The following is a 27956-nucleotide window of genomic DNA, read 5'->3' as shown; positions in this document are numbered from 1 at the left end:
ATAAACCCCACCCAGCTCTTCTCCCAGCTGGACTTCCTCAGCAGTTTCCTCCAGGTGCAACCTATAGGTTAACTGTCATGATTTACTCCTTCAGGCCTCGTGTGGGGTGAGCAACCCATCACACTCACAATAGAAGTCTATTAGCATACTGAGTCAAATGCTAATGAAGAGCTTGCAGAGATTTCAGAAGAAAATTAACAGGAAGAGGTAACCAGCGGGGCAGGGGTGAAAGTTGGAACCCTGTTTTCTGTGAAAATCAAAAGGTCTGATCTGGTATATCTAGGTTTCAGGGGAACCCTAAGGTATCCTTCAGTCTGTGAGCTTGATCTTAGGAGTATTTCAGCCAATGTGGCTGAAAACACTGGGAAAAGGCCATGGGGTAAGCTGCCCAATGGGAGTTGGGAAATATCTTGTGACTAATGTTTTTTAGGCTCTAAGAAGCATGTTATGATTTTGTTTTGCATGTAACCATTTGTTTCCAATATTCTTTCTTACTGTCATTTGAATCTCTATTCTTTGATGATAAACGTTTATTCTTGTTTTCACTCTAAATATTTCTAAGTGCTGTGGATGTTTAGTGGAGTGGTGATCCTGACATAAATTAGTATTCTGGTATGTACTTCTCTTTTGAGAGTAGTGAATCTGAGAGCTCTGTGAGCGGTCAGTGGAACAGGGCCTGGGCCCTCCAGAAAGACGCCCAGTGGACTTGGGGTTAGTGTGCCCCTGTTGCTAATGTGTACAGAGAGAGCATGGACTGGGGAGGCAATGTTTGTGTTGCCAGAGGCTGTGGAGTTATGGAGCTGATCCACAGCCTGTCTAGACAAGAATTCCTCACAATAAGGGCAGGTGGTTGCAAGGTGCCTTAACCCTGGGTCCTCCTGGGAAGTGTCACAGTAGTAGTCCTGATCTGTAGTCTGATTTGGTTGTCTGCAGCAAACCCCACCAATACCCCATCTCGTGCTTTAGCAGATAGAAAACTGATCCCTAAATATTCAAGAACCTGTGTTCCTGAATTGTCAATGACTCTGTTGTAGATAATGGTCCTACGATATAGTGTGTCACTCTTATCTCTTTTAGCCACTTTGTCCTTGTTATAGAAGTTCTAACAAGTGATTTGGACTTTCCAGTCACATTTGATTGATCAAAGATGTAGTAAATTTTTGGAGTCTCTAAATTGATATCAGATGTCTCTTTTAAAAGATATATACTCTAGTTGAACCACAAGTTATTGAGCAGATGTAGGAATCACTGGGTGAAATTATATGGTCTCAGTTGTGAAGCAGGTCAAGACGACTAAAAGCTGGTTTTAAAATCCATGAATCTTCAACTTGGTCAGATTTTTCTTATACACTGAGAATTTGCAATGCCTCCTGTTTATTAGTAAGTCCCTTGCATTGGCTTACTCAAATGAGTTATGACCTTTTATGTCCTTTAACAGCTTGATTTATTACATTCATGACTGATTCTGGGTTACATGGCTTAATGTGTGCGTTGTGTTTGCACTAGGGCTGTAAAGCGATTAAAAAAAATTAATCGCGATTAATCGCGCAAGTAAAATTAATTGCGCAAATAAACAATAATAGAATACCATTTATTTAAATATTTTTGGATGTTTTCTACATTTAAAAATATATTGATTGCAATTACAACACAGAATACAAAGTGTACAGTGTTCACTTATTTATTTTTGATTACAAGTATTTGCACTGTAGAAAACAAAAGAAATAGTATTTTTCAATTCACCTAATACGAATACTTTAGTGCAACCTCTTTATCATGAAAGTTGAACTTAAAAATGTAGAATTATGTACAAAAAACCCTGCATTCAAAAATAAAAGAATGTAAAATTTTAGAGCCTGCAAGTCCACTCAGTCCTACTTCAGCCAGTCGCTCAGACAAACAAGTTTGGTTACAATTTGCAGGAGATAATGCTGCCGCCTTCTTGTTTACAGTGTCACTTGAAAGTGAGAACGGGTTCACATGACACTGTGGTAGCCAGTGCCACAAGATATTTACATGCCAGATGCACTAAAGATTCATATGTCGCTTCATGCTTCAACCGCTATTCCAGAGTACACATGCGTCCATGCTGATGATGGGTTCTCCTCGATAACAATCCAAAGCAGAATGGACTGATGCATGTCCATTTTCATCATCTGAATCAGATGCCACCTGCAGAAGGTTGATTTTCTTTTTTGGTGGTTCGGGTTCTGTAGTTTCTGCATCGGAGTGTTGCTCTTTTAAGTCTTCTGAAAGCATTCTCCAAACCTCATCCCTCTCAGATTTTGGATGGCACTTCATATTCTTAAACCTTGGGTCAAGTGCTGTAGCTTTTTTTAGAAATCTCACATTGGTACTTTCTTTGTGTTTTGTCAAATCTGCTGTGAAAGTTTTCTTAAAACGAACATGTGCTGGGTCATCATCCGAGACTGCTATGACGTGAAATATATGGCAGAATGCAGGTAAAACAGAGCAGGAGACATACAGTTCTCCCCCAGGGACTTCAGTCACAAATGTAATTAACATTTTTTTAACGAGCATCATCAGCATGGAAGCATGTCCTCTGGAATGGTGGCCGAAGCATGAAGGGGCATACAAATGTTTAGCATATCTGACATGTAAATACCTTGCAACGCAGACTACAAAACTGCCATGCGAACACCTGTTCTCACTTTCGGGTGACATTGTAAACAAAAAGTGGGCAGCATTATCTCCTACAAATTTTAACCAAACTTGTTCGTCTGAGCAATTTGGCTGAAGTAGGATTGAGTGGACTTGTAGGCTCTAAAGTTTTACATTGTTTTATTTTTGAATGCAGTCATTTTTTGTACATAGATCTACTTTTGTAAGATCAACTTTATTGATAAAGAGATTGCACTACCGTGCTTGTATTAGGTGAATTGAAAAATACTATTTCTTTTGTTTTTTACAGTGCAAATATTTGTAATAAAAATAAATATAAAGTGAGCATTGTACACTTTGTATTCTGTGTTTGTAATTGAAATCAATATATTTGAAAATGTAGAAAACATCCAAAATATTTAGTAAATTTCAATTGGTTTTCTATTGTTTAACAGTGCGATTTAATTGCTATTAATTTTTTAAATCATGATTAATTCTTTTGAGTTAATCGCATGAGTTAACTGCGATTAGTTGACAGCCCTAGTTTGCACCCTTAACACACTCACCTTTTGTAGCTACTGAAGGCCCTTCTGACTTGTTTAGCTAGTCAGTCATCCAGAACATTGGATCTTCTACTACGGAGATTGAGGCTGTCCAAACCATACAGCTCCCTTTCCCCGTAGAAGGTAGCCTAATGTACCACAGATCTGAACCCTATTTCACAATTTACCTAGTCAACAGTTGACCTCTAGTATCTTCTGCCATCTGTCCTCCCTGGATCATGGGACAAGAAGGATTCTCTGAAAAGATCACTTGGGCTTTCTTCTTCTTCAGCTCTTTTCTGACATGACTGAAATGTTCACTGTTCTGTGGTGTTCTTGAATCCATGTCACTGGAAACAATTTACCTTGACACGTAACACAAGAGGTGTAGGGGGTCACCTGATGAAATTAGTAGGCAGCAGATTAAATGTAAACATACGGAAGTACTTCTTCACATAATGCAGTCAACCTGTGGAACTTGTTGCCAGGGATGTTGTGAAGGCCAAAAGTATAACTGGGTTCAAAAAAAGAATTAGTTAAATTCATGGAGGATAGGTCCATCAATGGCTAATAGCCAAGATGCTCTGGGTGTTCCTAGACTTCCAACTGCTGGAAGCATCTCGCACTGGCAGAGACAGAGTACTTGGCTAGATGGATCATTGGTCTAATCCAGTATAGCTGTTTTTATGTTCTTCTGTTAAATATTTAATAATGGCCCTTTACTCTAGCAGAGAAAGGTATACTCTGATCCAATGGCTGACAGTTGAAGCTAGACAAATCCAGATTGGAAATAAGGTATATATTTTTAATTATGAGAGTCATTAACCATTATAACAATTTATTAAGGGTCATGGTGGATTCTCCATTGCTGACAATTTTAAAATCAAGATTGGATATTTTTCTAAAAGAGACGTCTAGCAATTATTTGGGGGAATTTCTATGGCCAGTGTTATACAGAAGGTCAGACTAGATGATCACAGTGGTACCTTCTGGCCATGGACTCTATGAATTTACCACAACCCTTGGTAAATTGTTCCAGTGGTTAAGTACCTTCACTGTTAACATTTTATGCCTTATTTCCAGTCTAAATTCCAGCTTCAAATTCCAGCTATTGGATTGTGTTAGACGTTTCTCTGCTAGAGTAAAGAGTCTGTTATTAAATATTTACTCCTCAGGTAGATACATGTAGACTGTACTTAAGTCACAACTTAATCTTCTCTTGGTTAAACTAAATAGTTTGAGCTGCTTCAGTCTGTCACTATAATGTATGTTTTCTAAACCTTTGATCATTCTCGTGGCTATTCTGTGACCCCTCTCCGGTTTATCACCATCCTCCTTGAATAGTGTACACCACAACTGGACACTGTATTCCAGCAGTGGTCACACTGGTGCTAAATATAGAAGCAAAATAACCTCCCTACTCCAGTTTTCCCTGTTTATGTATCCAAGGGTTGCATTAGCTCTTTTGACCACATCACCACACTGTGAGATCATGATCAGCTAATTATCTACTATGACCTCTAAATCATAGTCGCTGCTTCCTGGGATAGAATTCCACATCCTGTAAGCGTGGCGTACAGTCTTTCTTCCTAGTTGTATACATTTACATTTGGTCATATTAAAATGTGTATTGTTTTCTGGTGCTCAGTTTACCAAATGATGCAGATGGCTCTGTATCAATGATCTGTCTCTATTATTCACCATTTCCCCCAATTTTTCTGTCATCAGCAAATTTTGTCTGATTATTTTTTCTTCCAGGTCATTGATAAAAATGTTATAGCATAGGGTGAAGAACTATCCCTGCAGGACCCCACTGGAAACACACCTGCTAGATAGGCTATAAGTAAAGCCAGCAGCAATATTGCTTAGGGCTTCTTGTTAGAGAGCTGTGACAGGATGAGTCCGGATACATACTTGGGTGGGAGACCTCCAAGAAAACCCTTATGCAGCAAGAATATGATTTTGGTGATGACAGTCTTTCCTTGAGCTAGTTCTGAGCAATGTCTCCACACTGAGTTGGAGTAGAGCTGAGGGAAGTCTTGGGGATGAAATTTAAAAGCAAAGCCTTTACTATTTGTGATCACTGAGGATCCCTCATGTTTTTGCAAGAATTGGAATGGTTAACTCTGGTGTCCTGGTAAAATTCCTGCTTGAATAATTACATTTTACAGCCCCCTGCATTTCCATTGTGTTTTCAGATGCTTATCTTCTTGCTTCCGGTACTAAACTGTTGTATATTGTATTCTGTATATGAGCAGGGTGGTGGTTCCAGCTTCCAGGTGGAGTGGACAGCAACAGTTCCCTCCCTCTCTCTCCTCTGCCTGCTGCCCCCCCCCCCCAAACAATCAAGCAACCAAACCTGGACAGTTGCTGGGAAACAATCGAGGCCAAGAAGCTGTGACAGGCAGAGCTCTGAAAAACCTAGGGGGCAAGATTCAGAGTGAAACTGGAGTCAGAGTTGGTGGCTAGAATGACTGAGACATGAGAGGTTTCAGAGTAGCAGCCATGTTAGTCTGTATCCGCAAAAAGAAAAGGAGTACTTGTGGCATCTCAGAGACTAACAAATTTATTTGAGCCTAAGCTTTTGTGAGCTACAGCTCACTTCATCGGATGCATGTAGTGGAAAATACAGTGCGGAGATTTTATGTACACAGAGAATATGAAACAATGGGTGTTACCATACACACTGTAACAAGAGTGATCAGGTAAGGTGAGCTATTATCAGCAGGAAAGAAAAAAAACCTTTTGTAGTGATAATCAAGGTGGGCCATTACTAGCAGTTGACAAGAACATGTGAGGAACAGTAGGGACAAAGCCCGTTACCAACTGTGTCCACATATCTATTCAGGGGACACCATCATAGGGCCTAATCATATCAGCCACACTATCAGAGGCTCCTTCACCTGCACATCTACCAATGTGATATTTGCCATCATGTGCCAGCAATACCCCTCTGTCATGTATGTTGGCCAAACCAGACAGTCTCTACGTAAAAGAATAAATGGACACAAATCAGACGTCAAGAATTATAACATTCAAAAACCAGTCGGAGAACACTTCAATCTCTCTGGTCACTCGATTACAGACCTAGGAGTGGCTATCCTTCAACAAAAAAGCTTCAAAAACAGACTCCAACGAGAGACTGCTGAATTGGAATTAATTTGCAAACTGGATACAATTAACTTAGGCTTGAATAGAGACTGGGAATGGATGAGTCATTACACAAAGTAAAACTATTTCCCCATGGTATTTCTCCCTCCCACCCCACCCCCCACTGTTCCTCTGATATTCTTGTTAACTGCTGGAATTAGCCTACCTTGCTTGTCACCATGAAAGGTTTTCCTCCTTTCCCCCCCCTGCTGCTGGTGATGGCTTATCTTAAGTGATCACTCTCCTTACAGTGTGTATGATAAACTCATTGTTTCATGTTCTCTGTGTGTGTATATAAATCTCTCCTCTGTTTTTTCCACCAAATGCATCGGATGAAGTGAGCTGTAGCTCACGAAAGCTTATGCTCTAATAAATTCGTTAGTCTCTAAGGTGCCACAAGTACTCCTTTTCTTATTTCCCCATGTTTATTCCCCCCCCCCCCCCCACTGTTCCTTACACGTTCTTGTCAACTGCTGGAAATGGCCCACCTTGATTATCCCTGCAAAAGGTTTTTTTTTCTCTCCTGTTGGTAATAGCTCACCTTACCTGATCACTCTTGTTACGGTGTGTATGATAACACCCATTGTTTCATGTTCTGTGTGTATATAATCTCCCCACTGTATTTTCCACTGCATGCATCTGATGAAGTAGCTCACGAAAGTTTATGCTCAGATAAATTTGTTAGTCTCTAAGGTGCCACAAGTACTCCTTTTCTTTTTGAGACACGAGACTATTCTCATCTTTTAGAGTAATGCTCCCCAAACTTTTTACCTTGTGCCCACCTGTCTGCGCCACTGCCCTGCCCCCCCACCCCACCCCCGTGTAAGGGGACAGGGGTAAGGGGGCTGAGGCCACAGCTGGGGGCAGATACGGGGCTGGGAGTGGAGCCTCGGCTGGGGGTTGAAGCTGGCAGCTGGGGTCCCGACATGGGGCTGGGGGCCGGGACCACAGCCTCAGACGGGCACAGGGGTGGGAGCGGAGCCATCAGTTGGGGATAGGAGTGCAGCTGAGTGGCGCTCCCTCCCTGCCCCGCATGGGGGCTGGCATGCCCCATTTAGGGGACCTCTGTTTTAGAGTGTGTGCTGGCTGTCTGACACTCCCCTCCTGCACCTGAACTGTAAAAAATAGAACTTTTGGATGGATCTAGGGGGAGTTGACATGATTCTGGTATGAATCCAGATTTCACCAGAGGAAGGATCAAGGTAAAGATGAGTTCTAGAACTGTACAGGGCTGGAGAATTGAACTCCAAACAAGGAACTCAAAGGGAATTGCTAACATTTAGATTTTGAATCAAACATCTGGGCTTTTGGATGGAAGCTACCTTAGTTAAGAGGACAGAAAACTGGAGTTGGATGTAGGACAGAGGGTAGTAGTTTTCCAGGAGACTGTCTAGTGGGGTTCTGCAGGGATTGTTTCTGATGACGTGCTGATGTGCCCACCTTGCTGGTGGCCACTCTGAAAATTTTTTCAAGCTTGAGCTTTGCTGCCTGGGCTGGAGCCCAGGGGCTGAAGCCTGAAGCCCGCTGAGTGCACACAGTGGCCCCATGTGTCTGCAGAGGTGCTGCTTGAAGCTCCCAGGAGGCTGCGTAGTGCAGGGTGCTTGATCCCCTGCTGGCAATGCCAGCAAACACCAAGGCAGCCATGAGCAACAGCTAGGTGCTGCAGGAGGGGCTGCTGCTTTACCCTCCCCACACCATTTCTGCCCAGGAGGCTGTCGCAGCTGCAGAAAAATCCCCTGGTGGCCACATTTTAGAATCGCTAATCTAAATCTAGGGCTGTCCAATATTTTTATCAATGATCGGGAAGCGGAATGGTAAATAATAATGAAGACAAGGCCGTCATATAGCGCGAGAGGGATCATTCATAAATTCTAAGGCCAGAAGAGATCACTGTGATCATCCAGTCTGACCTTATGCATAACACAGGCAATAGAATTTCATAAGCTGTGTTTTGATAGAGCCAAATGAATGGTTATACATCTAGGTACAAATAATATAGGCCATACCTACAGAATGGGGCACTATGTCATGGAAAGCAGGACCCTGGATTTCAAGGTCACAGAAGACAAATAACTCCATGTGAGCTGCCCGTGTTATGCTGTGGCAAAAAGTGCTTGAATGTATAAACGGGAACAGTAAGTTAGAGTAGAGAGGTGATTTTTCATCTGTATCCTGCATTGTGAGGCAGGTTCTGGAATACTGTGTGTATTTCTGGTGTCCACATTTTTAGGAGGATGTTGGAAAAATTGGAGAGAATACAGAAAAGGGCCACAAAATAATTGAGGGGTGGAGAAAATGCCTTACAGTGATATGTTTATCTTATCAAAATTACCAAGAGGTAACTTGATCACTGTGCAGAAGTATCTTCACAGGGAGAAAATATTGGATATTAAAGGCCTCTTTAATCTATGAGAAACAGGCATAACAAGAACAAGTAAAGTAGCTGGAAGTTAAAGCCAGACAAATTTGAATTAGAAATAAATCACACATTTTTATGTTAAGGATGATTAGCCATTGGAACAACTCAAGGGAAGCGATGGATTCTCCATCTCTTGATGTCCTCAAATCTAGACGGGATGACTTTGAGAAAGATCTACTTTAGGCAAACACAAGTTACTGGATTCAACATAGGGGTAAGTGGGTGAAATTCTATGGCCCACGTTATTCCGATGGTCAAATCATGGCTTGAAGAATCTGTGAAATCAGTAATTTGTGAAGGAAACTTGACTATAATGTATGGTATTGTGCAGATCAGAGGCTTGCCACTGCTAATATATCTGCCTTGTTTGCCATTAGGAGCCACTACTGTCAGCACATCTACTTCAGTAGTAACTGCTGTTGATGTGCCCACCTTGCTTTCAGCTACTCCCTCATGATTTTATTTCCTTTGTAGAAGATGCCTCAAATTCATTTTTTTCTCCTTTGTAGACCAGTATTTTGTGCTGAGTAGGCTTTATGGATGCTGGCTGTGTCTTCTACTATCCTCATGCATATAAACTCAAAGCCAGGTCTCTACTCTCAGAAGGCAGCAAATCAAAACAAACACTATGTGTGCCTCTCACTGTGGGCAAAAGGATTGGATGGTGGAAGAGCTGTTCAGGTCACTGTCTCAACAAGCTTGGACAGATCCAGAAAAATATCCCATAGATGGAAAGTTCTGCACTCTCTTTTATGGATTTTATAGCAGTTGTGTTCACAGCAGTTTCCCCATTGCAATGCAATGCAAGCTGCTGAATAACATAGTAAAAACACTAGCAGAATGAATAAAAACTCCTTAAAAAGTAGTATTAACTTTAATATAAGAAAAATGGGGGTGGAGTTTTCACAAGTTTAAAGGGGGAAACTGGTGTTACAGGTTTTAGCTGGAATAGCCAGTAATATTAAAAAAGAGATATTCTTCTCTCCCTTATGTGAAATGGGTGTGTGATAGGTTCAGTCACAGAGACCCCCTTGGGGCTGTCACCTGATGTGCTGGAATTACCTCTGAGCCCATTTTCCCTGCCAGCTTGGGACTCAGAACCCTGTCTTATTGAGCCAGACACAGTACTTCGCTGCAACACAGACCCAGGGTCTGAACCATGTCCCCAAAGCTGCAGACTTTAACCAAAACTGCTCAGCAGGTTTCCTATCTTCAGCACCCAGACACCCAGCTCCCAATTGGATCCAAGCCCCAAATAATTCCATTTTACTCTGTATAAAGCTTATACAGGATAAACTCATAAATTGTCCGCCCTCTATAACACTGATAGAGAGAGATGCACTACTGTTTGTTCCCCCAGGCATTAATCACTTACTCTGGGTTTAATAATAAACAAAAGAGATTGTATTAAGTATAAAAAGTAGGATTTAAGTGGTTTCAAGTAATAACAGACAGAACAAAGTAAGTTACCAAGCAAAATAAAACAAAACACGCAAGTCTAAGCCTAATACATTTAAGAAACTGAATACAGGAAATTCTCACCCTCAGAGATGTTCCAATAGGCTTCTTTCACAGACTAGACTCCTTCTTTGTCTCTCTCTGGGTACCCACCCATTCTAATTGGAAAAGCACCAGATTTAAGATTGATTCCAGCACCAGGTGACATGGTCACGTGTCCTGTGAGACCCCAAGTCTCCATTCTTCCCGGCCTGACTCACAGGAAGGCTTACAAGTAAAGAGAGCCATATATAACCAATTGTTCTAGTTAATGGGAGCCATCAAGATCCTAAACCACCATTAATGGCCCACAATTTGCATAATTACAATAGGACCTCAGAGTAGTACTTCATATTTATAGTTTTAGATACAAGAATGATACATTCATACAAATAGGATGAAGACACTCAGTAGATTATAAGCTTTGTAATGATACCTTACAAGAGACCTTTTGCATAAAGCATATTCCAGTTAGATCATTCTCACACTTATAAACACATTTCCATAAAACATATGGAGTGCAACGTCACAGGGTGCAAAGGCAAAAAATGGCCCTATATATCCTTCCACCTACACTGGCCCTATTGCCTATCATGCCACACTGGCAGGATATTTTTTTTCTCTTATTTAGATGATGTGATCACAGTTGTATGTCAGTTTGAGATCATGTGCAACGATGATGCTACCAGCCAGGCCCAGTTGGCCATTCTGAATATGGATTTTGAAGAAGTGGGCCAAGATTTTCAGTAGTGACTGTCTCACAGTCTGGAATGGCTCATAACTGTGAGTGGCTATCTCAGGGAACAAGGGCAGATACCCCAAACTGGTGGTATGTGCTATAATTAGATTTTACCAAGCCAGTAACAAATGTGAACTCCTGGAACACTATACCAGTCTTACCATGGAGTCACAGACTGTCTCCTCAGACTCTTCTATCTTGCTACCTAAACAAACTGACCTTTGTGACAAACAATTATTTAAACCAAAAATCACACCATATCAGGTTGCTCCCAGTCCCAAGCGACTGGTCACTTACCCTAGATCACTTGGTACTCCAGATCTTATACCAAAGACAATGCTGGCAGCCAGTTCTCTGGTAAACTAAAGATTTATTAGCTGAGAAAAAAGAATGAGTTATTAAGAGGATAAAGCAAGTAAAATATATGTACAGCTGAGTCACAGTCTATAATTACAAATACTAGCACAGATGTAGTAATCTACCAGTTTCCTAAAAGTCTCTCAGGGCTACCCACAATAACTCTGGGGATCTCCGTCGTCTTGTTCAAAAGTTATTCTGCCCTGTTAGAATTCAAATAGTCCAGAGACGAAGACTCTTTCTTTGAATCCATATTTATAGTCTCCTCACACAGAAGCAAACTGACAGTGTCTCTACGCATGTGGGCTTTTCCTTTGATGATGATGATGATGATGATGATCAGTAAGGAATGCACTTAGCTTTTTGACCTCTGACCATCACACATAATGGCTACTTGCTTTGAAATTAGCATTTTCTGTTAAAGTTCTTAAGTCCTTCATTAGCATTTCACAAGATATCTGTGATGGCTTATTTAATTACATGGATACACACAGTGTAAATGTTTGCTATTATAAAAGGAACAGATAAATGAAAACAATACAAGTAACATTCCACTAGTTTTCATGAAATTTAAATATCTGAATACACACTTATACATTTAATACTTTGATCTATATAAACACACAAGTAAAGTGTCCTGGGGTTCTGAGCTAATATGGCACCTGGTTTGCCAGTATCATAGTTACTAATGACTTTGGCGGCCTTGCTTTTTGGGTGCCCCAAAGGGGCCTTATTTTCAGCAGATGAGTGCTTAGCACTGTCTTCAAAATAGCCTAATTTTAAGGTTTTGGGCACCCAGAATCACTGGTCACTTTTCATAACGTTAGTCTTGGCATGTAAATCACACTCTCATTTAAGTTCAGAGGTTTGTGCGGTTTCCTGTGTTAAACCAAAAGCCAGATATTTTTGTGATAAGTATTGTCTGTTCTTAAACTCTCTCATACCTAATTAAATCTTACAAGCGTGTGGGTGCTGGTATTAGCACATACTTCTCACCCCATCAGCACCTTCCGCCAACAAGAGGAGCTGAATCAGTGGCACCAGAGAATAAAGGTGATGACAGACAGACTTACAGACTAAGGAGATATGGGAGGAGGCAAGTTCAAAGTGAAGGACTATATCAGAATTGCAACCTTTGGAGTCCTGCATCATGGAAGAGAAGAGAAGCCAATAATTAGGTTGAAGCAGTAGTGACTTCATAGTTAAAATAAAAATTCTGCCATAACCATATCACTGTAAACTGTTTTTTCTGATAATTATTACAAGACCATACATGTACCCATTGTTTCATGTTCTCTCTGTGTGTATATAAATCTCCCCACTGTATTTTCCACTGAATGCATCCGATGAAGTGAGCTGTAGCTCACGAAAGCTTATGCTCAAGTAAATTTGTTAGTCTCTAAGGTGCCACAAGTACTCCTTTTCTTTTTTGCGAATACAGACTAACACGGCTGCTACTCTGAAACATGTACCTAGTGCTTCCCTTTTGCTGTCATTGACATATCTAAGTAGAAGTGAAGGTGGCGCCAGGAAAATTGAAAGTTGTAAATTTAAACAAATGGAGTTATTAACTAACATTCTTAACATAATGTTTATCAGAAATCCTCTCTTTTATGTTAAAAGAAAGATCTGATAAAAGGAAAAAATACTTGGGCAGAAAGGGAAGGTAAGAGGTGAACGTAATCCTGGATCATACAAGGCTTAAACGGTCCAGTTAAAAGTAAACATGTAACATATCTTAAGAAAAAGGATGGTCTTCAAGGAATGTCTGAAAAGTGGCCATAAACAAAACATACGCATCAAAATTGTCAAAATATTTGAATTTTCCATATTGACTTGTTGCAAGTCAGGTTCATGCATACAGAATAATACCACTTAACACTTTTGAATGAGGTGTCTCACTCTTTTTGGAGTCCTTTAGCAACAAATCTGTAATATTTTGGTATTTTGCGGCTCTGATCTTTTGCCTCCTCCATGTACTGATTACTACACTAGCAATAGCAAATTCTGTGTTTTATACAGTTTCAAAAATGACACTTTTCACCACAGAAACTAATATTACCCCATGATTCAGGCAAATGGGTTGATGGGTTTCCCAACAATAGTTATTATGACAGAAGGTTTCAGGTACTCTGGTCCATGAAATAAGTTTCAGCATTCCTCTGACTCAGAGTTAATTGAAGATGATGCATCAACCAAACCAGTTTCCCAACATGTTATAAACACAGTTGTTCTTGCAGAGGTAAGGGATCAGAAAATGACAATTAGGAGAATAGAAAAATGAGGAGGGTTATGTGAAAATGATCTTCAGCAAAGCTTGAAGCTCTGATCCAGCTCAGTCTCTGTGTTGAAGAACAGCATATGTGACACAGAAACAAAGCTGTTCCTGTAGACACTATATTTTTGATGTGCAGAACTCTTTTTTTGAAGAAAAGGGCAAAAAAATAAATCTTTCCACAAAAATAATATGCAAAATCAAATTAACTTGTATCCTATATTTACACACTGCATAGCTATAGCTCAGTGTCTTAATATAACAGTGATGTCTCCAAAATATCACAAAAAGTCACAACTAACTTATGTCCATATACAGTCTTATCCACAGATTTTTCTTATGCCAGCTGCATAGGTATACCTGCTTTTTTAGGTTTCTACAAAAAATTTAAAGTGGAATTAAAGTTGACAACATCAATCTGACATGTTTAGGAGCGACTGTATAACTTGAAGAGGAGGGTACATGCCTTATTGAGTGTGGGTTGCAATTCATTTCTTGAAACACCTTAAGGGACAAGACTTTCCTCTTCCTTCTTGCAAAGAAAGTGACAGAGAAGAGGACTTGCATATGAAAATGGCATTAATCTAAGGTGGAAATCTGCTGGTTCACAAAATTTATCTCTGATCTACATACTTACACCAATTTTGTGAAATTTTCATTTGATTTTTAAAAAGCCTTTAAAATGTGAGGTAAAATCTAGTTTCTGTCAAAGTGAATGGCAAATCTCCAATTGACTTTGATGGGGTCAGGATTTAACTTTTGGAAATGTAATCCAACTGAAAAACTTGGTAGGTTAGAAGATAAGGTTGGTTGACCAATAAAGTCATAACTGAATTTTTAAATTTCCTATATTTATTTGGAAAAAAATTAAAATATGAGCAATGAAAAATCAAGTTATTGTGAATGATGAACATAAGACATGCTGTACTGGTTTATTTACTCTCTGTATATAAAGAAACAAACAGTAAATTATTCAACAAGACAGATATTAATAAAAAATTGTATTAATGAGGCAGCCTTGCCACTGGCAAATTATATACCGATGCAAATGTTACAAATATATTTTGTAACAAATTGCAAAGAAAATATTTTAATTATAATTACTGTTACAGTATATATTTTATGCTTCTTATCCTGTCACTGTATTAGTCAAATTAAACAAAATCCCAACTCATACAACACTATATATTTGACATAGTGTTCTTACATTGTTTTTAAAATTTTTACATACTGTTACTCATGGATTAAACAGTACATCAACAGGGTCCTGGTTCTGCGATATCAAGAGGGATTTTTTCATTGACTTCAAGCCCCAAAGTACAAACTGTAAATTGGAGTTAAAGCTGCCTCTTGTTAATTAATTTGTATGTCTTACAGAATAATTGCTATCCATTTCTTTATATACATAGTGTAGAAGAATGTTAAGTTTATGTGCTTGTAATACAACTGTTAATTTTTCATTTACTATCTTTTGGTTTTCAGTGATATCTTCATTGTTCAAGCAATCTTATCTTCCAGCCAATGAAGATTTTTGTCTGGACTAGTAATAAATACAGACTAAGAAAATGTAAAGTTCTGAACAGATATTTATAGACATTGGAACTGATCCTCACAACACTTTCCTCGCCTTTCACTTGGGGGATGTGGGAGTTAAGGTTGAAGGTAGAAAATAACATACAATACTAGAAGGCTGAGAACTGAACCTGACTGAGGAGGATAGTGCCAGGTGGACCCACTGCCAGAGACAGAGAGGGTGGTTGTTAATATTCCTCTTGGTTTTACTTTGTTTCAGACTCTGACTTACTCAGATGAGAAGTGCATGCTAGAATTTTCAGTGAAAGCTTCTATCTATGCCTTTATACTTACCCCATGTAACAAACCTTGCTGGTTTTGAACCGTGGAATTGATACCCCATATGTACAAGACTCTTATCCCAAGTAGGAAACCTAGTGATCTCCACATCTGAAATCCTCCCTTACAATTGACTTATGCATTGGTTGGTCTCTAATATCAGCCTTCTCGTTTTGCTTGCACTTGGCACCAAAAGGACTCTTAAGAAGACCACCTGCATTGTCTTCAGTTGCTTAATAAATCTTTATCTGCTGTATCCTGTAACCCTCTGTTTGTATTGTTGGTTTCCATGTGACCTATAGTAAGTGGAAATCCCCAGCATTCCTCAGGATATCCTTTGCTTTTCTTGTCAAATCCTTTGTCCTGGCACCTGGGAGGCAGCAGTAAGCCATTCTGTTCTCGTTCTGAGTCATGGATAGAAATGTCCCAGGTTACTGTCTTATACTAATCAAATTCACAGACAATCCAAAGCTAATGGGCAAAGCTAGTACTATGAAAAATAATTAAAGTTCTGTAGGCTCTTGGAAAGTTACTAAAATAGAACACACAGAATCAAGTTTAATTGGGATAAATGCAAGAAGAATCTGGCACACATAGAATCCTGGAACTGGAAGGGACCTTGAGAGACCATCTAGTCCAGTCCCCTGCACTCATGGCAGGACTAAGTATTATCTAGATCATCCCTGACAGGTGTTTGTCTAATCTGCTCTTAAAAATCTCCAACGATGGAGACTCCACAATTTTCCTAGGTAATTTATTCCAGTGCTTAACCACTCTGACACAATACTCCAGTTGAGGCCTAATCAGCGTGGAGTAGAGCAGAAGAATTACTTCTCATGTCTTGCTTATGATACTCCTGCTAATACATCCCAGAATGATGTTCGCATTTTTTGCAACAGCATTACACTGTTGACTCGTATTTAGCTTGTAGTCTGCTATAATCCCCAGATCCCTTTCCGCAGTACTCCTTCCTAGGTAGTCATTTCCCATTTTGTATGTGTGCAACTAATTATTCCTTCCTAAATGAAGTACTTTGTATTTGTCCTTATTGAATTTCATCCTATTTACTTCAGATCATTTCTCCAGTTTGTCCAGATCATTTTGAATTTTAATCCTATCCTCCAAAGCACTTGCAACCTCTCCCAGCTTGGTATTGTCCGCAAACTTTACAAGTGTACTCTGTATGCCACTATCTAAATCATTGATGAAGGTATGGAACAGAATCAGACCCAGAACTGATCCATGCAGGACCCCACTCCTTATGCCCTTCCAGCATGACTGTGAATCACTGATAACTACTCTCTGGGAATGGTTTTCCACAAGTTTTGCACCCACCTTATAGTAGCTTCACCTAGGTTGTATTTTCCTAGTTTGTTTATTAGAAGGTATCAAAAACTTTAGTAAAGTAAAGAGATACCACATCTGTCGCTTCCCCCGTCCACAAGGCTTGTTAACCTGTCAAAGAAAGCTCTCAGGTTGGTTTGACATGATTTGTTTTTGACAAATCCATGCGGACTGTTACTTATCACCTTATGTAAAATGGAAGGAAGTTTAGGTATCAAGATTCCAGGTTTCCAATAAACACCTAAAGGATAATGTAAGAAAGAACTGCAGAGAAGAGGATACTGAGAGTGGTTGGAGTAAATACATTCATTTATGTAATCCATAATATGATAGTGCCTTTACAAGGAGAAGTACTCTGTTTAGATGTATTGTTGATGCAGTTAGAAATGGAAAGATCCTATCATATCATAGTCTATTGCCTTTAAAGGGAAGTTGTAGGACTAGGGAAGGGATTATTCCTCCTGTATAGCACTAAGGACATCTGGGATAATGCAGGAAGTTTAGGGATCCATGACATATACAAATTGTTAAAGATAAAATTGATAGAAAATTGGACCTAGTTTAAGAGCTGAATTTATGCATCATTTACAGGAATTTATGTATCGTGACTAAGGGGTGACATAATCACTGTCAGTAAATACCTGCCAAGAATTAACACAAAGTGGATCGGGCGGGACCTAATGTGCATAAATGAGCAGGGGAGAAAGTTTTAAAATGTATGATGATGTTTTTAGTAATACATACATTGACTTTTAAGCATCTGAAGCCCCCAGGGCTGCTACTGAGAATGGGGGCTACATTCTCTGTTATGTTTTAAAAAGGAGAACTTGTAGCTGTTTAGCTATAAAAAGTTTTATAACCATGAGGTCAGTTAGACAATGGAGTGACATCAAGTATGTTTATATGGTAGGTTAAACTGCACTGATGGAGATTCTGTGGAAACCTCAGTTCCCTCCAATAGTTATAGAGGGGGATAAGCCTGTGGCAATTGCCAGACTTGATCCTGTCCTCGAGAATGGCCAGTACTAGAAATCCCACAGTAGGCAGCTATGGTGTAGTCTGCTGTCATGAAATGCTCATCCTAATCCCCAGTAGAGTTGATTTAAACCTTGAAGCAGGAGGGTTTATATCCCTTCCAAAATTTGTTAGCATTAACTATTATAACAATGAAATCCTTGTTATCTGTGTAAATGTTCAATCTTTCTTTGAATATTGCTAAATTCTAGGCCTTAATGACATGCTGTGGCAATGAGTTCCAATCTTATTATGCAGTATATATAAAAATATTTCCTTTGATCAGTTTTGACTTTCCCATCTTTCAGATTTCTTTGAATGTCCCTTGTCCTTGCATTATGACACAGGGCAAACAGAAGTTCTCTATTTCAGTCTATAGACTGTCTCTAGATCATCCATTATTTTATCTATTTTTATAATGTTCCTGCTTATTTCTCTTCTTTCTAAAGCAAGCAATCTCAGTCTTTTCAATCTCTCTTCATATGTGAATTTTTCCAAGCACTTAATTTTTCTTGCCACTCTTCTGTGAACCTCCTCGAATTCTGCAATATCCTTTTTGGGATGAAATGACCCATATTGCACACACTATTTCAAATGAGGAGGAACCATTATGGGATGGAGAACACTGCATTCTGGGAAGTTGACCCCATGCTCCCAGTCACCCTTGCATGACTTGTTTTTGTCCCGTCAGCCATTGCGAAAACTTCCCAAAACAGCCTGCTCTGGATGGTGGCTATTTGCACAGTGCGATACTTACCCCCGGTGCACTGCTCATGGTGAGGATGCGCACCAACGACACAAGGAGCAAAGTATGCACACGCACAAAAGCTATGTAATACCTGCCGTGGCTCTATGCTGACATAAGTTAGGTCAGCAAAATTGTGTAGTGTTGGCATGGCCATAGTCAGAGAGAGTCCTTGGTCAGAGCTTAGGGCGTATCTACATTTAAAATGCTACAGTGGCACAGCTGCTCTGCTGCAGGTTTGCTGCTGTAGTACCTCAGTGTAGACACTACTTACGCTGACGGGAGGGCTTCTTCCATCAGTGTAGGTCAGTGGTTCTCAACAAGGGGTACGTGTACCCCTGGGGGTACGCAGACGTCTTCCAGGGGGTACATCAGCTCATCTAGCTATTTGCCTAGTTTTATAACAGGCCACATAAAAGTACTAGTGAAGTCAGTACAAACTAAAATTTCATACAGGCAATGACATGTTTATACTGCTCTATATACTATACACTGAAATGTAAGTACAATATTTATATTCCAGTGGATTTATTTTATAATTATATGGTAAAAATTAGAAAGGAAGCAATTTTTCAGTAATAGTGGGCTGTGACACTTTTGTATTTTTATGTCTGATTTTTTAAGCAAGTAGTTTTTAAGTGAGGTGAAACTTGAGAGTACGCAAGAGAAATCAGACTCCTGAAAGGGGTGCAGTAATCTGGAAAGGCCGAGAGTCACTGATGTAGGTAATCCACCTCCACCTCCCCAAGAGGCGGTAACTAGGTCTACACCAAGAGTTAGATTGGTACAGCTATGTTTCTCAGGGGGTGTGAACAAGCCAATATAAGTTCTTAGGGTAGACCAGGGTTAGAGTCTCAGACCTTGCCTCTACACTCAAGTTTTGCAGTTTAATTATGCTGGCATAGTTAAACCCCGCTATTGCAGATGCAATTATATGAGTATTAAAGTGATTATATTGGAAGAGCTTATTCTGGTTTGAAACATAAATGCATTATGAGTGTAGATGCACTGCTGTGGATAGCTTGCATTGAGTTAGGCTCTGTCAATTGAAGTCCATAATACAGACCATACCTCATAATGCAGGATATTAGGTGGTACCCTCTGAACTATGGTAAAGGAACTCTGGAAGTTGCATCAAGTGCTGATCAAGAAAGTTAGTACCATCCAAGCAATGCAGAAAATTACCGCCTGCCTTGGACAGCTGCAATACAATACGGAGAGAGGTGACCCAAATTTAGAGGACTCATGCCTCCAGGAGAGGCACCTTGTACTCCCTGCCTGACCTCTGTGAGGGACTGCTACCTGAAGCTTCGGGAGCCACCCTTTCTCTCATGACACTTCTTGCTCCCTTTTCAAAGCACACAGATGAGATTGCACCATGTCTTTGGTTTTTGTGACAGCAGAAGGTTTATTTGTTAAATGTTAACGTGTGAAAAAAGTATAAGGTAAAAACCTAGGTGTGCTGTTTGCCTTCCTTAGAGAGAAGCAATCCCCTCCCAAAGAAGATGTCAGTGTAAAAGTCTACATTGGGTTTTGTGTTTAAATCAGCATTCCTGACTTTCCTTATTAAGTCACTTATATCAAACCTCATATTATTTTGTCCCTAAGTCACCCTATATATTCACTGAGAATGGCTGCCTTATAAGAGGCTCCTCATCCCTTAATGAAAAATCATAAAGCTTCTAGAAATTTTTAAATGTTTATGCAATTAATGCCTTACGCATTCTATCTCAAGTACTGTATATAATAAAGTACACTCCAGCCAAGCCCCTTGAGAGAATTACAGACTGGGGTTTATGTGAGCTCAGTGTAAATTATTCTCTGCCTTAATTTACAGACGTCCACTTGGACACTTTTTCAGCAGAATCAAGTAAGTGTGAAAATGACTGTCTTTTATTAAGAGCAAAGATTTGGAAATGCAGTGTTATTAAATTACTGGAATCCAGTGCTGAGGAACCATTTATTCATTTTGCTACCTTGAATATGGACAAATTAGGAATATGAATGAAAGGCTCTCTGAGAGCCAAAAGAAACATTTTAGACAGTTGTTTCGAATAGAGAGGTGTTTTAAAATAGTGGGCCTTAGAAAGGGGGATATACCTGCAGGTCCCATTTAGTATTTTTTTTATCATCAAATGTGGCAAGATTTCTGAAGGCTCACACAAACAGACATATCTTTTTATCTTCTTGGAGAATGAGATCCATTCTAGGTTCTGCTTGCTCTGACTTCTTCATTGCACTCAGGATTGCATAAAAAGAAATCTTTTACTTTTAATCAGTTCCCCACAGCACTGCTCCCTAGGTAGGCCACATTGTGCACTGGGTAGCACTATTAGGGAGTTGGGGCCGGAGCAGAGAAGGAGATTTTCAAGCATAGAGACACTGGGCATCCCCATCTCCCTGTCATCTCCCCTGTCACAGCCTCCTTCCCTAACAGCCCTACTCCTGCCCAGGCCTACACACATGCCTATGTCCCCCTCTCTTCCCTGTCTGCACAACTCCATTCTTTCTCCCTGCCCCACTTTCCACTGCTTGGAAGATGCAAAACTATTGTAAATCCAGTTTAACTGACCGATATACTGTATGAATCTGCCCGGTGAATTTGTCCCTAAAAGTTAAAATAGAAAATTGATTTCAGGTTGATACTATAACTCTTCAGAATATTAGCACCTGAACATGGTAGCATTCCCTTTGAGTTCCTTGTTTGGAGTTCATACATGACATCTTTAGTAATTTGAAAAAAACCAGACATTTCCAGACAAACCCTTCATTAAAATGGGGTTAAGGTTAGAAGTATACATAAGTAATCTAAGGGTAAAAACATTATGGAGATGTGGTAACTATCCCAAAACAAAGCCTTACAGAGCCAGAAATGTCAGAGTTAGGGTTGCACTTAAAAGAAATCCAAGCATGTTAAGGTATGGGATTGCACAGTTAAGACACCCAAAATCCTTATCTCTGTCCTGTAGTCACACCTGGAGGGAAGGAATTTTTTTTTTAAACACACCTAAAAATCTTAAACATCTGGCTAATCTAATCTGAAACCACAAACACTAAAATGCATGATTATAATTGCATGGGTGTTGAATGGGGTCAGTGCAGGATAGAGTTAAGGTTGTTCGGGTGTCCTAAGTGCACATTTCCAAATCTAACATGTTGAATTTCTTTTAACTTTAACCTTTAATTTTAATGTCCTGGCTCTGTAATACTTGTGTTTGGAATAATTACATCATCCCTGTAATGTTTTATGCCCTTAAATTACTGATGTGGTACTATATAGTGTAGTTGTAGTGATGTCGGTCCCAGGATATTAGAGAGACAAGGTAGGTGAGGTAATATCTTTTATTGGACTAACTTCTGTTGGTGGGAGCGACAAGCATCCAGACACAGCTCTTCTGCATGTTTGGGAAAGGTCCTCCTAGCATCACAGCTAAATGCAATGTGGAACAGATGGTAGTTAGCACATTCTGTAAGAGACCATTCAAAGTAGAGTGGCCGTTAACACCTCTGTAGTCATAGGACAAAGAGAGGGGTTAGTGGGTTTGAGATGGTTGTAATAAATCACAAATCCAGTGTCTCTGTTCAGTCCATGATTATTAGTGTCTAGCAGAATGATGAATTTAAGTTCCCAGGCTCATCTTTTGAACATGCAAAAAGAAAAGGAGTACGTGTGGCACCTTAGAGACTAACAAATTTATTTGAGCATAAGCTTTCGTGAGCTACAGCTCACTTCATCGGATGCATTCGGTGGAAAATACAGTGGGGAGATTTCTATACACACACAGAGAACATGAAACAATGGGTTTTATCATACACACTGTAAGGAGAGTGATCACTTAAGATGAGCCATCACCAGCGGGGGGGGGAGGAGTAAAACCTTTCATGGTGACAAGCGAGGTGGGCCATTTCCAGCAGTTAACAAGAACGTCTGAGGAACAGGAACAGGAATTCATCCGTCATTATACAAAGTAAAACTATTTCCCCATGTTATTTCTCCCCCCCACCCCACCCCCCACTGTTCCTCAGACGTTCTTGTTAACTGCTGGAAATGGCCCACCTCGCTTGTCACCATGAAAGGTTTTACTCCTTCCCTCCCTCCCCCCGCTGGTGATGGCTCATCTTAAGTGATCACTCTCCTTACAGTGTGTATGATAAAACCCATTGTTTCATGTTCTCTGTGTGTGTATATAAATCTCCCCACTGTATTTTCCACTGAATGCATCCGATGAAGTGAGCTGTAGCTCACGAAAGCTTATGCTCAAATAAATTTGTTAGTCTCTAAGGTGCCACAAGTATTCCTTTTCTTTTTGCGAATACAGACTAACACGGTTGCTGCTCTGAAACCTTTTGAACATGTTGTGCCGGTTTACTTTGAGGATGAGGACTGATAGATCAGTGATTACTTTGTGAAAAGTGTTCGCCCACAGGTGATAGGATGTTTTTGTCTTTTATCATTTTCCTGTGTGAGTTCATTTGAGAGCATAGTGATTTTCTGATTTTACCCACATAGTTTTTATTGGGGCATCTAGTGCACTGCATAAGGTACACCACATGAGCTAGGCAGGCATGGGACCCATGGATCTTGAAAGGTGTTTTGTGGGGGATGTTGATCATTTTAGCAGTGGAGATATGTTTGCAGGTTTTGCATCTGTTCTGGAGGGTCTAGTGCCACTTTGAGTTGGTGTGTCTTGCTTTATGGGGAGTTTGCTTCTGATGATGAGCTTGGAGAGGTTGGCGGGGAGGGGTTGTTTGAAGGTCAGAAATGGGGGTTCAGGAAATATTTCTTTCAGGACAGGGTCCCCATCAAGTATGGGTTGTTGTTGTTTGATGATACCCTATATCGTTTCTTGTGTAGGGTAGCAGGTGACAACTAGGGGTGTGTGGTCAGAGGGGATATTATTTCTATATTGAAGCAGGCCCTCTTAGGGTATTTGGGAGGCCCATTCCATGATGAGATCTACTTCTCTGGTGGAGTGTCCTTGTTTGGTGAAGGCAGTTTTAAGTGTGTTAAGATGTAGATCTTGGACTTTCTCCTCAGAGCATATTCTGTGGTATCTGAGTGCCTCGCTGTAGACATAACAGATTTCTTAGTGTGTTTGGAGTGGTTACTACATCTGTGAAGGTAGGTGTGGTGAGCCGTGGGTTTCTTGTATATGGTTGTCTGTAGGGTTCCGTTGCTGAAGCTGAGTGTGGTGTCCAGGAAGCTGATGCTAGTGAGGGAGTGTTCCACAGAGAGTTTAATGGTTGGGGTGGTGATTGTTTTAAATTGTGGTGGAAATCTGTGAGGGAATTTAAGTTGTCTGTCCAGAGGATGAAAATATTATCATGTATCTCAGGTATTTCATTGGTTTTGTGGTGCATTTGTCTTGAAATTCTTCTTCAAGGTGGCTCATGAAGAGGTTGGCATATTGGGGAGCAGTCCTAGTATCCCTGGCTACTCCCATGGTTTGGATAAAGTGTTGTTGAATGGAAAGTTGCTGTTGGTGAAGCTGAAATGGATGAATTTGGCAATGTGTGTTGGTGTGGATATCTGAGTGTTCTCCATTGTCTTGTAAATATTTGAGGCAGGCAGGTATGCTCTCATTCTGAGAGTTGTTGTATAGGGAAGTGCCATCCCTGATGATGAGGACAGTGTTCTGAGGGAGCAAGTTAATATTGCGGAGTTTGTGGAGGAAGTCTATGATAACGTGGAGGAAGCTGGCCCTTTGTGATGCGGTTCTGTCAGCCTTAACTCCATTTTAGCATTGTTTTTTGTCTGGAAGTTGCTGGAGAGCACATATCGGCATGTATAAGGAAGAACTATAATTGTACTACTTTTATAGATTCTTTCATTCACAGATCTCAAGTGCTTTACAAATGTTACTGGCATCTCAACACTCCTGTGACATGAGAGTTTTGTGATGTGCATTTGACAGATGCGGAAAAACGCAGGTGCAGAGAGGCCAAATGATGGGGAAAAGTGAAGGTGCAGAGAGGCAAAATGATGTACCCAAAGTCATATAGTGAGTTGCGGAAAGTTAGGGAGTGAAATCTGATTCCATTCCTCTTTTCTTGCCACTAGCATTGTGTGGTCATGCTAATGTGAAATACATTTCCCTTTTCTTACATTTTACGTTTTTGGGATTTTTTTTTTGTTCTGGTTAATTCCAGATGCTTGCAGAACAGGATATTTTATTGCCCACAACAGTTTTACTTTCTGTTCATTTCTCCCAGGTAAACGCAAAGCATTGAAGTTGAATTTTGCAAATCCACCTTTCAAATCCACAGCAAGATTTACTCTCAATACGTCTGGAGTTCCTTTCCAAAATCCTCACATGTGAGTATAAAATCAGGGTTCCACTGATGAAACAATTCTGAAATTATTCTTCTAACATGTAATGTTAATTTAAAGGTAGTTTCATTGCTTCAGTTATATTATAGGCTGTTCAAAAAAAAATGCTAGTTTGAAACAGTGTAAAAGGGTTTGTTTTAATGATTTTTAATACATTTGAAAAAGGATAAGCTAGGACTCTTCCTGTCTTAAATTGGGGCTACTGCCTTTCAGGATTGGACAGAGAGCTGTCACTTAAATTATAGCTGATACACACACAGATTGTGCCTATACCTAATTTCCAGTTCTGTTCACTGTCATTTTTCTGTCTCTCTATTTAGTGCGTATTGCTTTTCATTAAAGACAAGTTCTTGTTCCTATGTTTACTTGTGAAAGACATATAAATGTGATACACCATGTAGCGCTAAAATGAAAAGTAGTAGACTGAAGAATGTAATTTTACCAGAATCCATATCTTGGGGAATTACTTAGTGACTAGATCTCACTGAATTTCCAAGCAAGATAGTCAGGGATAGCTTTATGTAAAAGTTGAATGTAAGTGGAGAACAGAACTGCTTCTGACATTAGACATGATAAAATGTCACAGAAAATATTAGCTTTGTATCCTCAGATCCACCAATCTGGATTGATGGGTGACCCACCCACAACCTGTAAGTGTGGCAGAGCTCAGCTAGTGTGCAAAGATGTCCCTAATTTTTCCTCTTCAGGTTTCTTTACCAGATATCAAGAGTTTTGCCAAAGGCGAGTCTCAGAGATTGTCCCTGAAGTTTCCCCAGCTGTCTGTGGTGCTCCTGGACTCTTTGGTGGTGTTTTTGTTTTTAATATGCTTCTGCTTTGCATGTTGCTGCACCCTCCCTTTAGCTCAGTGCCTTCTACTTCCCCAGAATATATTCCCTGAGATTTGTTCCTGTCTCTGGTAGCTTCCTCTGTTTTGGAGCTTTTTGAGCAAGTTTCAGCTGAGTTAGGAAAATATTTCTGATACCCAAGTAGCCAGTGCTGGCAGGTGAAAAATATAGAAACTTTTTGTGAGCACTTCAGCAGATCTCAGGGACATCATCCTCCCAGAATCAGGATAGAGGTTTCCAGTTCTCTTTTCCTAAAAATGCCCTACACTTAGGGGCCATTCTCTTTCTCCCTTTTTAAGCACAAACAGATTGTGTCATTGGCTGGAGGATTCCAGAATTTTCCAGTTAGTCTCTTTATCTCTGATGATTTTTCACAGGAGTATACCTTGGAGCCTTTCCTTTTTTCAGTCCCCTCTCTCCACCCTGTTTCATAAAGTATTCAGTCTCCCCTAGTGGCTCATCTCTAGTGGCTTGCTTTCACAGTGTACCTACTTCCAGTGGTCTCTGTCTTGGAGTCTATCTGGGAAATAGTGGTTCCAGGCAAGCATGGAAGAATCTTCTGCCTGAAGCAGTGACATCTTAAGTTCCATATTTATGCAAGTGACTCTGGTCACGTTGCTCTTTAGTAAGTACTACTCTGGTGATGTGGGCATTGCAGTTGTGAAGGGGGCTGGTGGAGACCAAGATGTTCACTAGGATAATTGGTTCTCTGGAGCACAGTGAATTTGGACTTGTTCTGGGTTAGATACAGTGTTAAACTAACAGAAGGTAAAGATGGTACGATGTGCCTACTTTTTCTGTTTGAAGGGTGGATTAGCTCATTTTTATAGACTCAGAGAGGTGTGTGACCTGTCTTATCACGAATTGTGTTTCAGGATTGTTTCTTGCTGTGGGAGGCCTGGACAAGCTGAGAGAACATCTTTTTTTATCCTTGTGCTCTTTATGGTTGTCCTTTCTGGGTTCTGTTTTTCAAAGACAACACTCTTGTCTTTTGATTGTACTCCTTGCCCAGTTCCAGAGGTCTGTGCTCCTCTAGACACTGATGGGGGCTACAGCATGTGACTCCAAATGCGCTTTTCCCTGTGTGGAGAGGCCTCTCCAGTCCCTGAGATGGGTTGGAACTGTTTTTCTCTCTTTTGATGAGAAAGATTGCTGGATGATTGATTTGGATTGGATATTTCAGACCGTCTGGCTCCCATTTTTCAAGGGCCATTCTGACTGAGGTTGTTTTCTATTTATTATGTTGCTGCTTCCTACAAGCCTTGTGGATTGAGTGGTGGTGTTGGGCTTTTTGGTTACATGTGTCAATGCTGGCTCAGCACAGTAATGCTGACCTCCCCTGTCTTGATGGGTTTTGCTGTATACATCCCGTTGGTCCAGATGGGTGGATCTGAAGATACAGAGAGGTTAATTTCTCACATGAAATTTAGGTTTCTGTGACTTGGATCCACCAATCCGGAGGCTGTCCCATTGTATCTGCCTCCAGAAGGGCAGAATTTGGTATTGTCAAATTATTCTTTTACCTTTTTCTTCTCTGAACTCTGGAAATAACTTATAGGAAGCTGAGAGGAAGTGGTTAGTAGTGACCAACAGGTGCCACAAAATGTAATTGCCTATTAGTTGTATTCTGCTTGATTGACAGGTTGTGATCGGGGAACTGATCAGGCTGGATTGGTGGATTTTCAGGTAAGAAATTGTGGTTTCTTATTATGCAAATGGAGAGATGGGTAATGAATGGGGTTTTCTGTTCTGTTGAGGCTTTTGTCAGGAAGGAGGAAGTGTCCGTATAAATTCTGCTACTGAAACAAAGACGCCACTACAGAAGAGGTGACCAAAGTATATTCCATAGGCCAAATGTGTCCTTCAGAATTTCACAGTGTAGCCTGAAGTCACCCTTATGTTTCATGCAGAGGAGCACCATCCAAAGACCACAGTTCTCAACAAGTAGTGCTCTCCATATTGAGCCAAATGATCTGACAGAGCTGCCTGTTGGCTTTTAAACTCTTTGTGGGCCATAGCTCTACTAAATATGAGGATGGCTGCAACCCAGTCCATTTATTATGCAGGCTAGGTGTGGCCCTCCTACTCCTGCCAGTGGGCAGAGATTAGCCCCCCTCCCCCACACTGTCCATCTGTGAGCTCTTCTTATCATCTTATTTGTTGAAAAAAATAGAGAACAGTGTGAAAAAATAGAATCCGAGATAACCTTGAGTTAGGAGCAGAGT

At 40.3% G+C, this 27956-nt stretch overlaps 1 protein-coding gene across 1 annotated transcript in view; it reads left to right on the top strand.

Annotated features, from left to right (window-relative positions):
- The window catches only part of MAP2K4 (mitogen-activated protein kinase kinase 4), a 173185-nt gene that overhangs the window by 53225 nt on the left and 92004 nt on the right, over window positions 1–27956 (top strand). The window contains 1 exon segment of the mRNA XM_038371210.2: window positions 24769–24871. Coding sequence (XP_038227138.1) covers window positions 24769–24871 — 103 coding nt within the window.

The sequence above is a fragment of the Dermochelys coriacea genome, chromosome 14, assembly GCF_009764565.3.
Source record: "Dermochelys coriacea isolate rDerCor1 chromosome 14, rDerCor1.pri.v4, whole genome shotgun sequence".
NCBI classification, from domain to species: domain Eukaryota; kingdom Metazoa; phylum Chordata; order Testudines; family Dermochelyidae; genus Dermochelys; species Dermochelys coriacea.
Note: the sequence above shows the minus strand (reverse complement) of the source record. Positions and strands in the feature narration are given on the sequence as shown.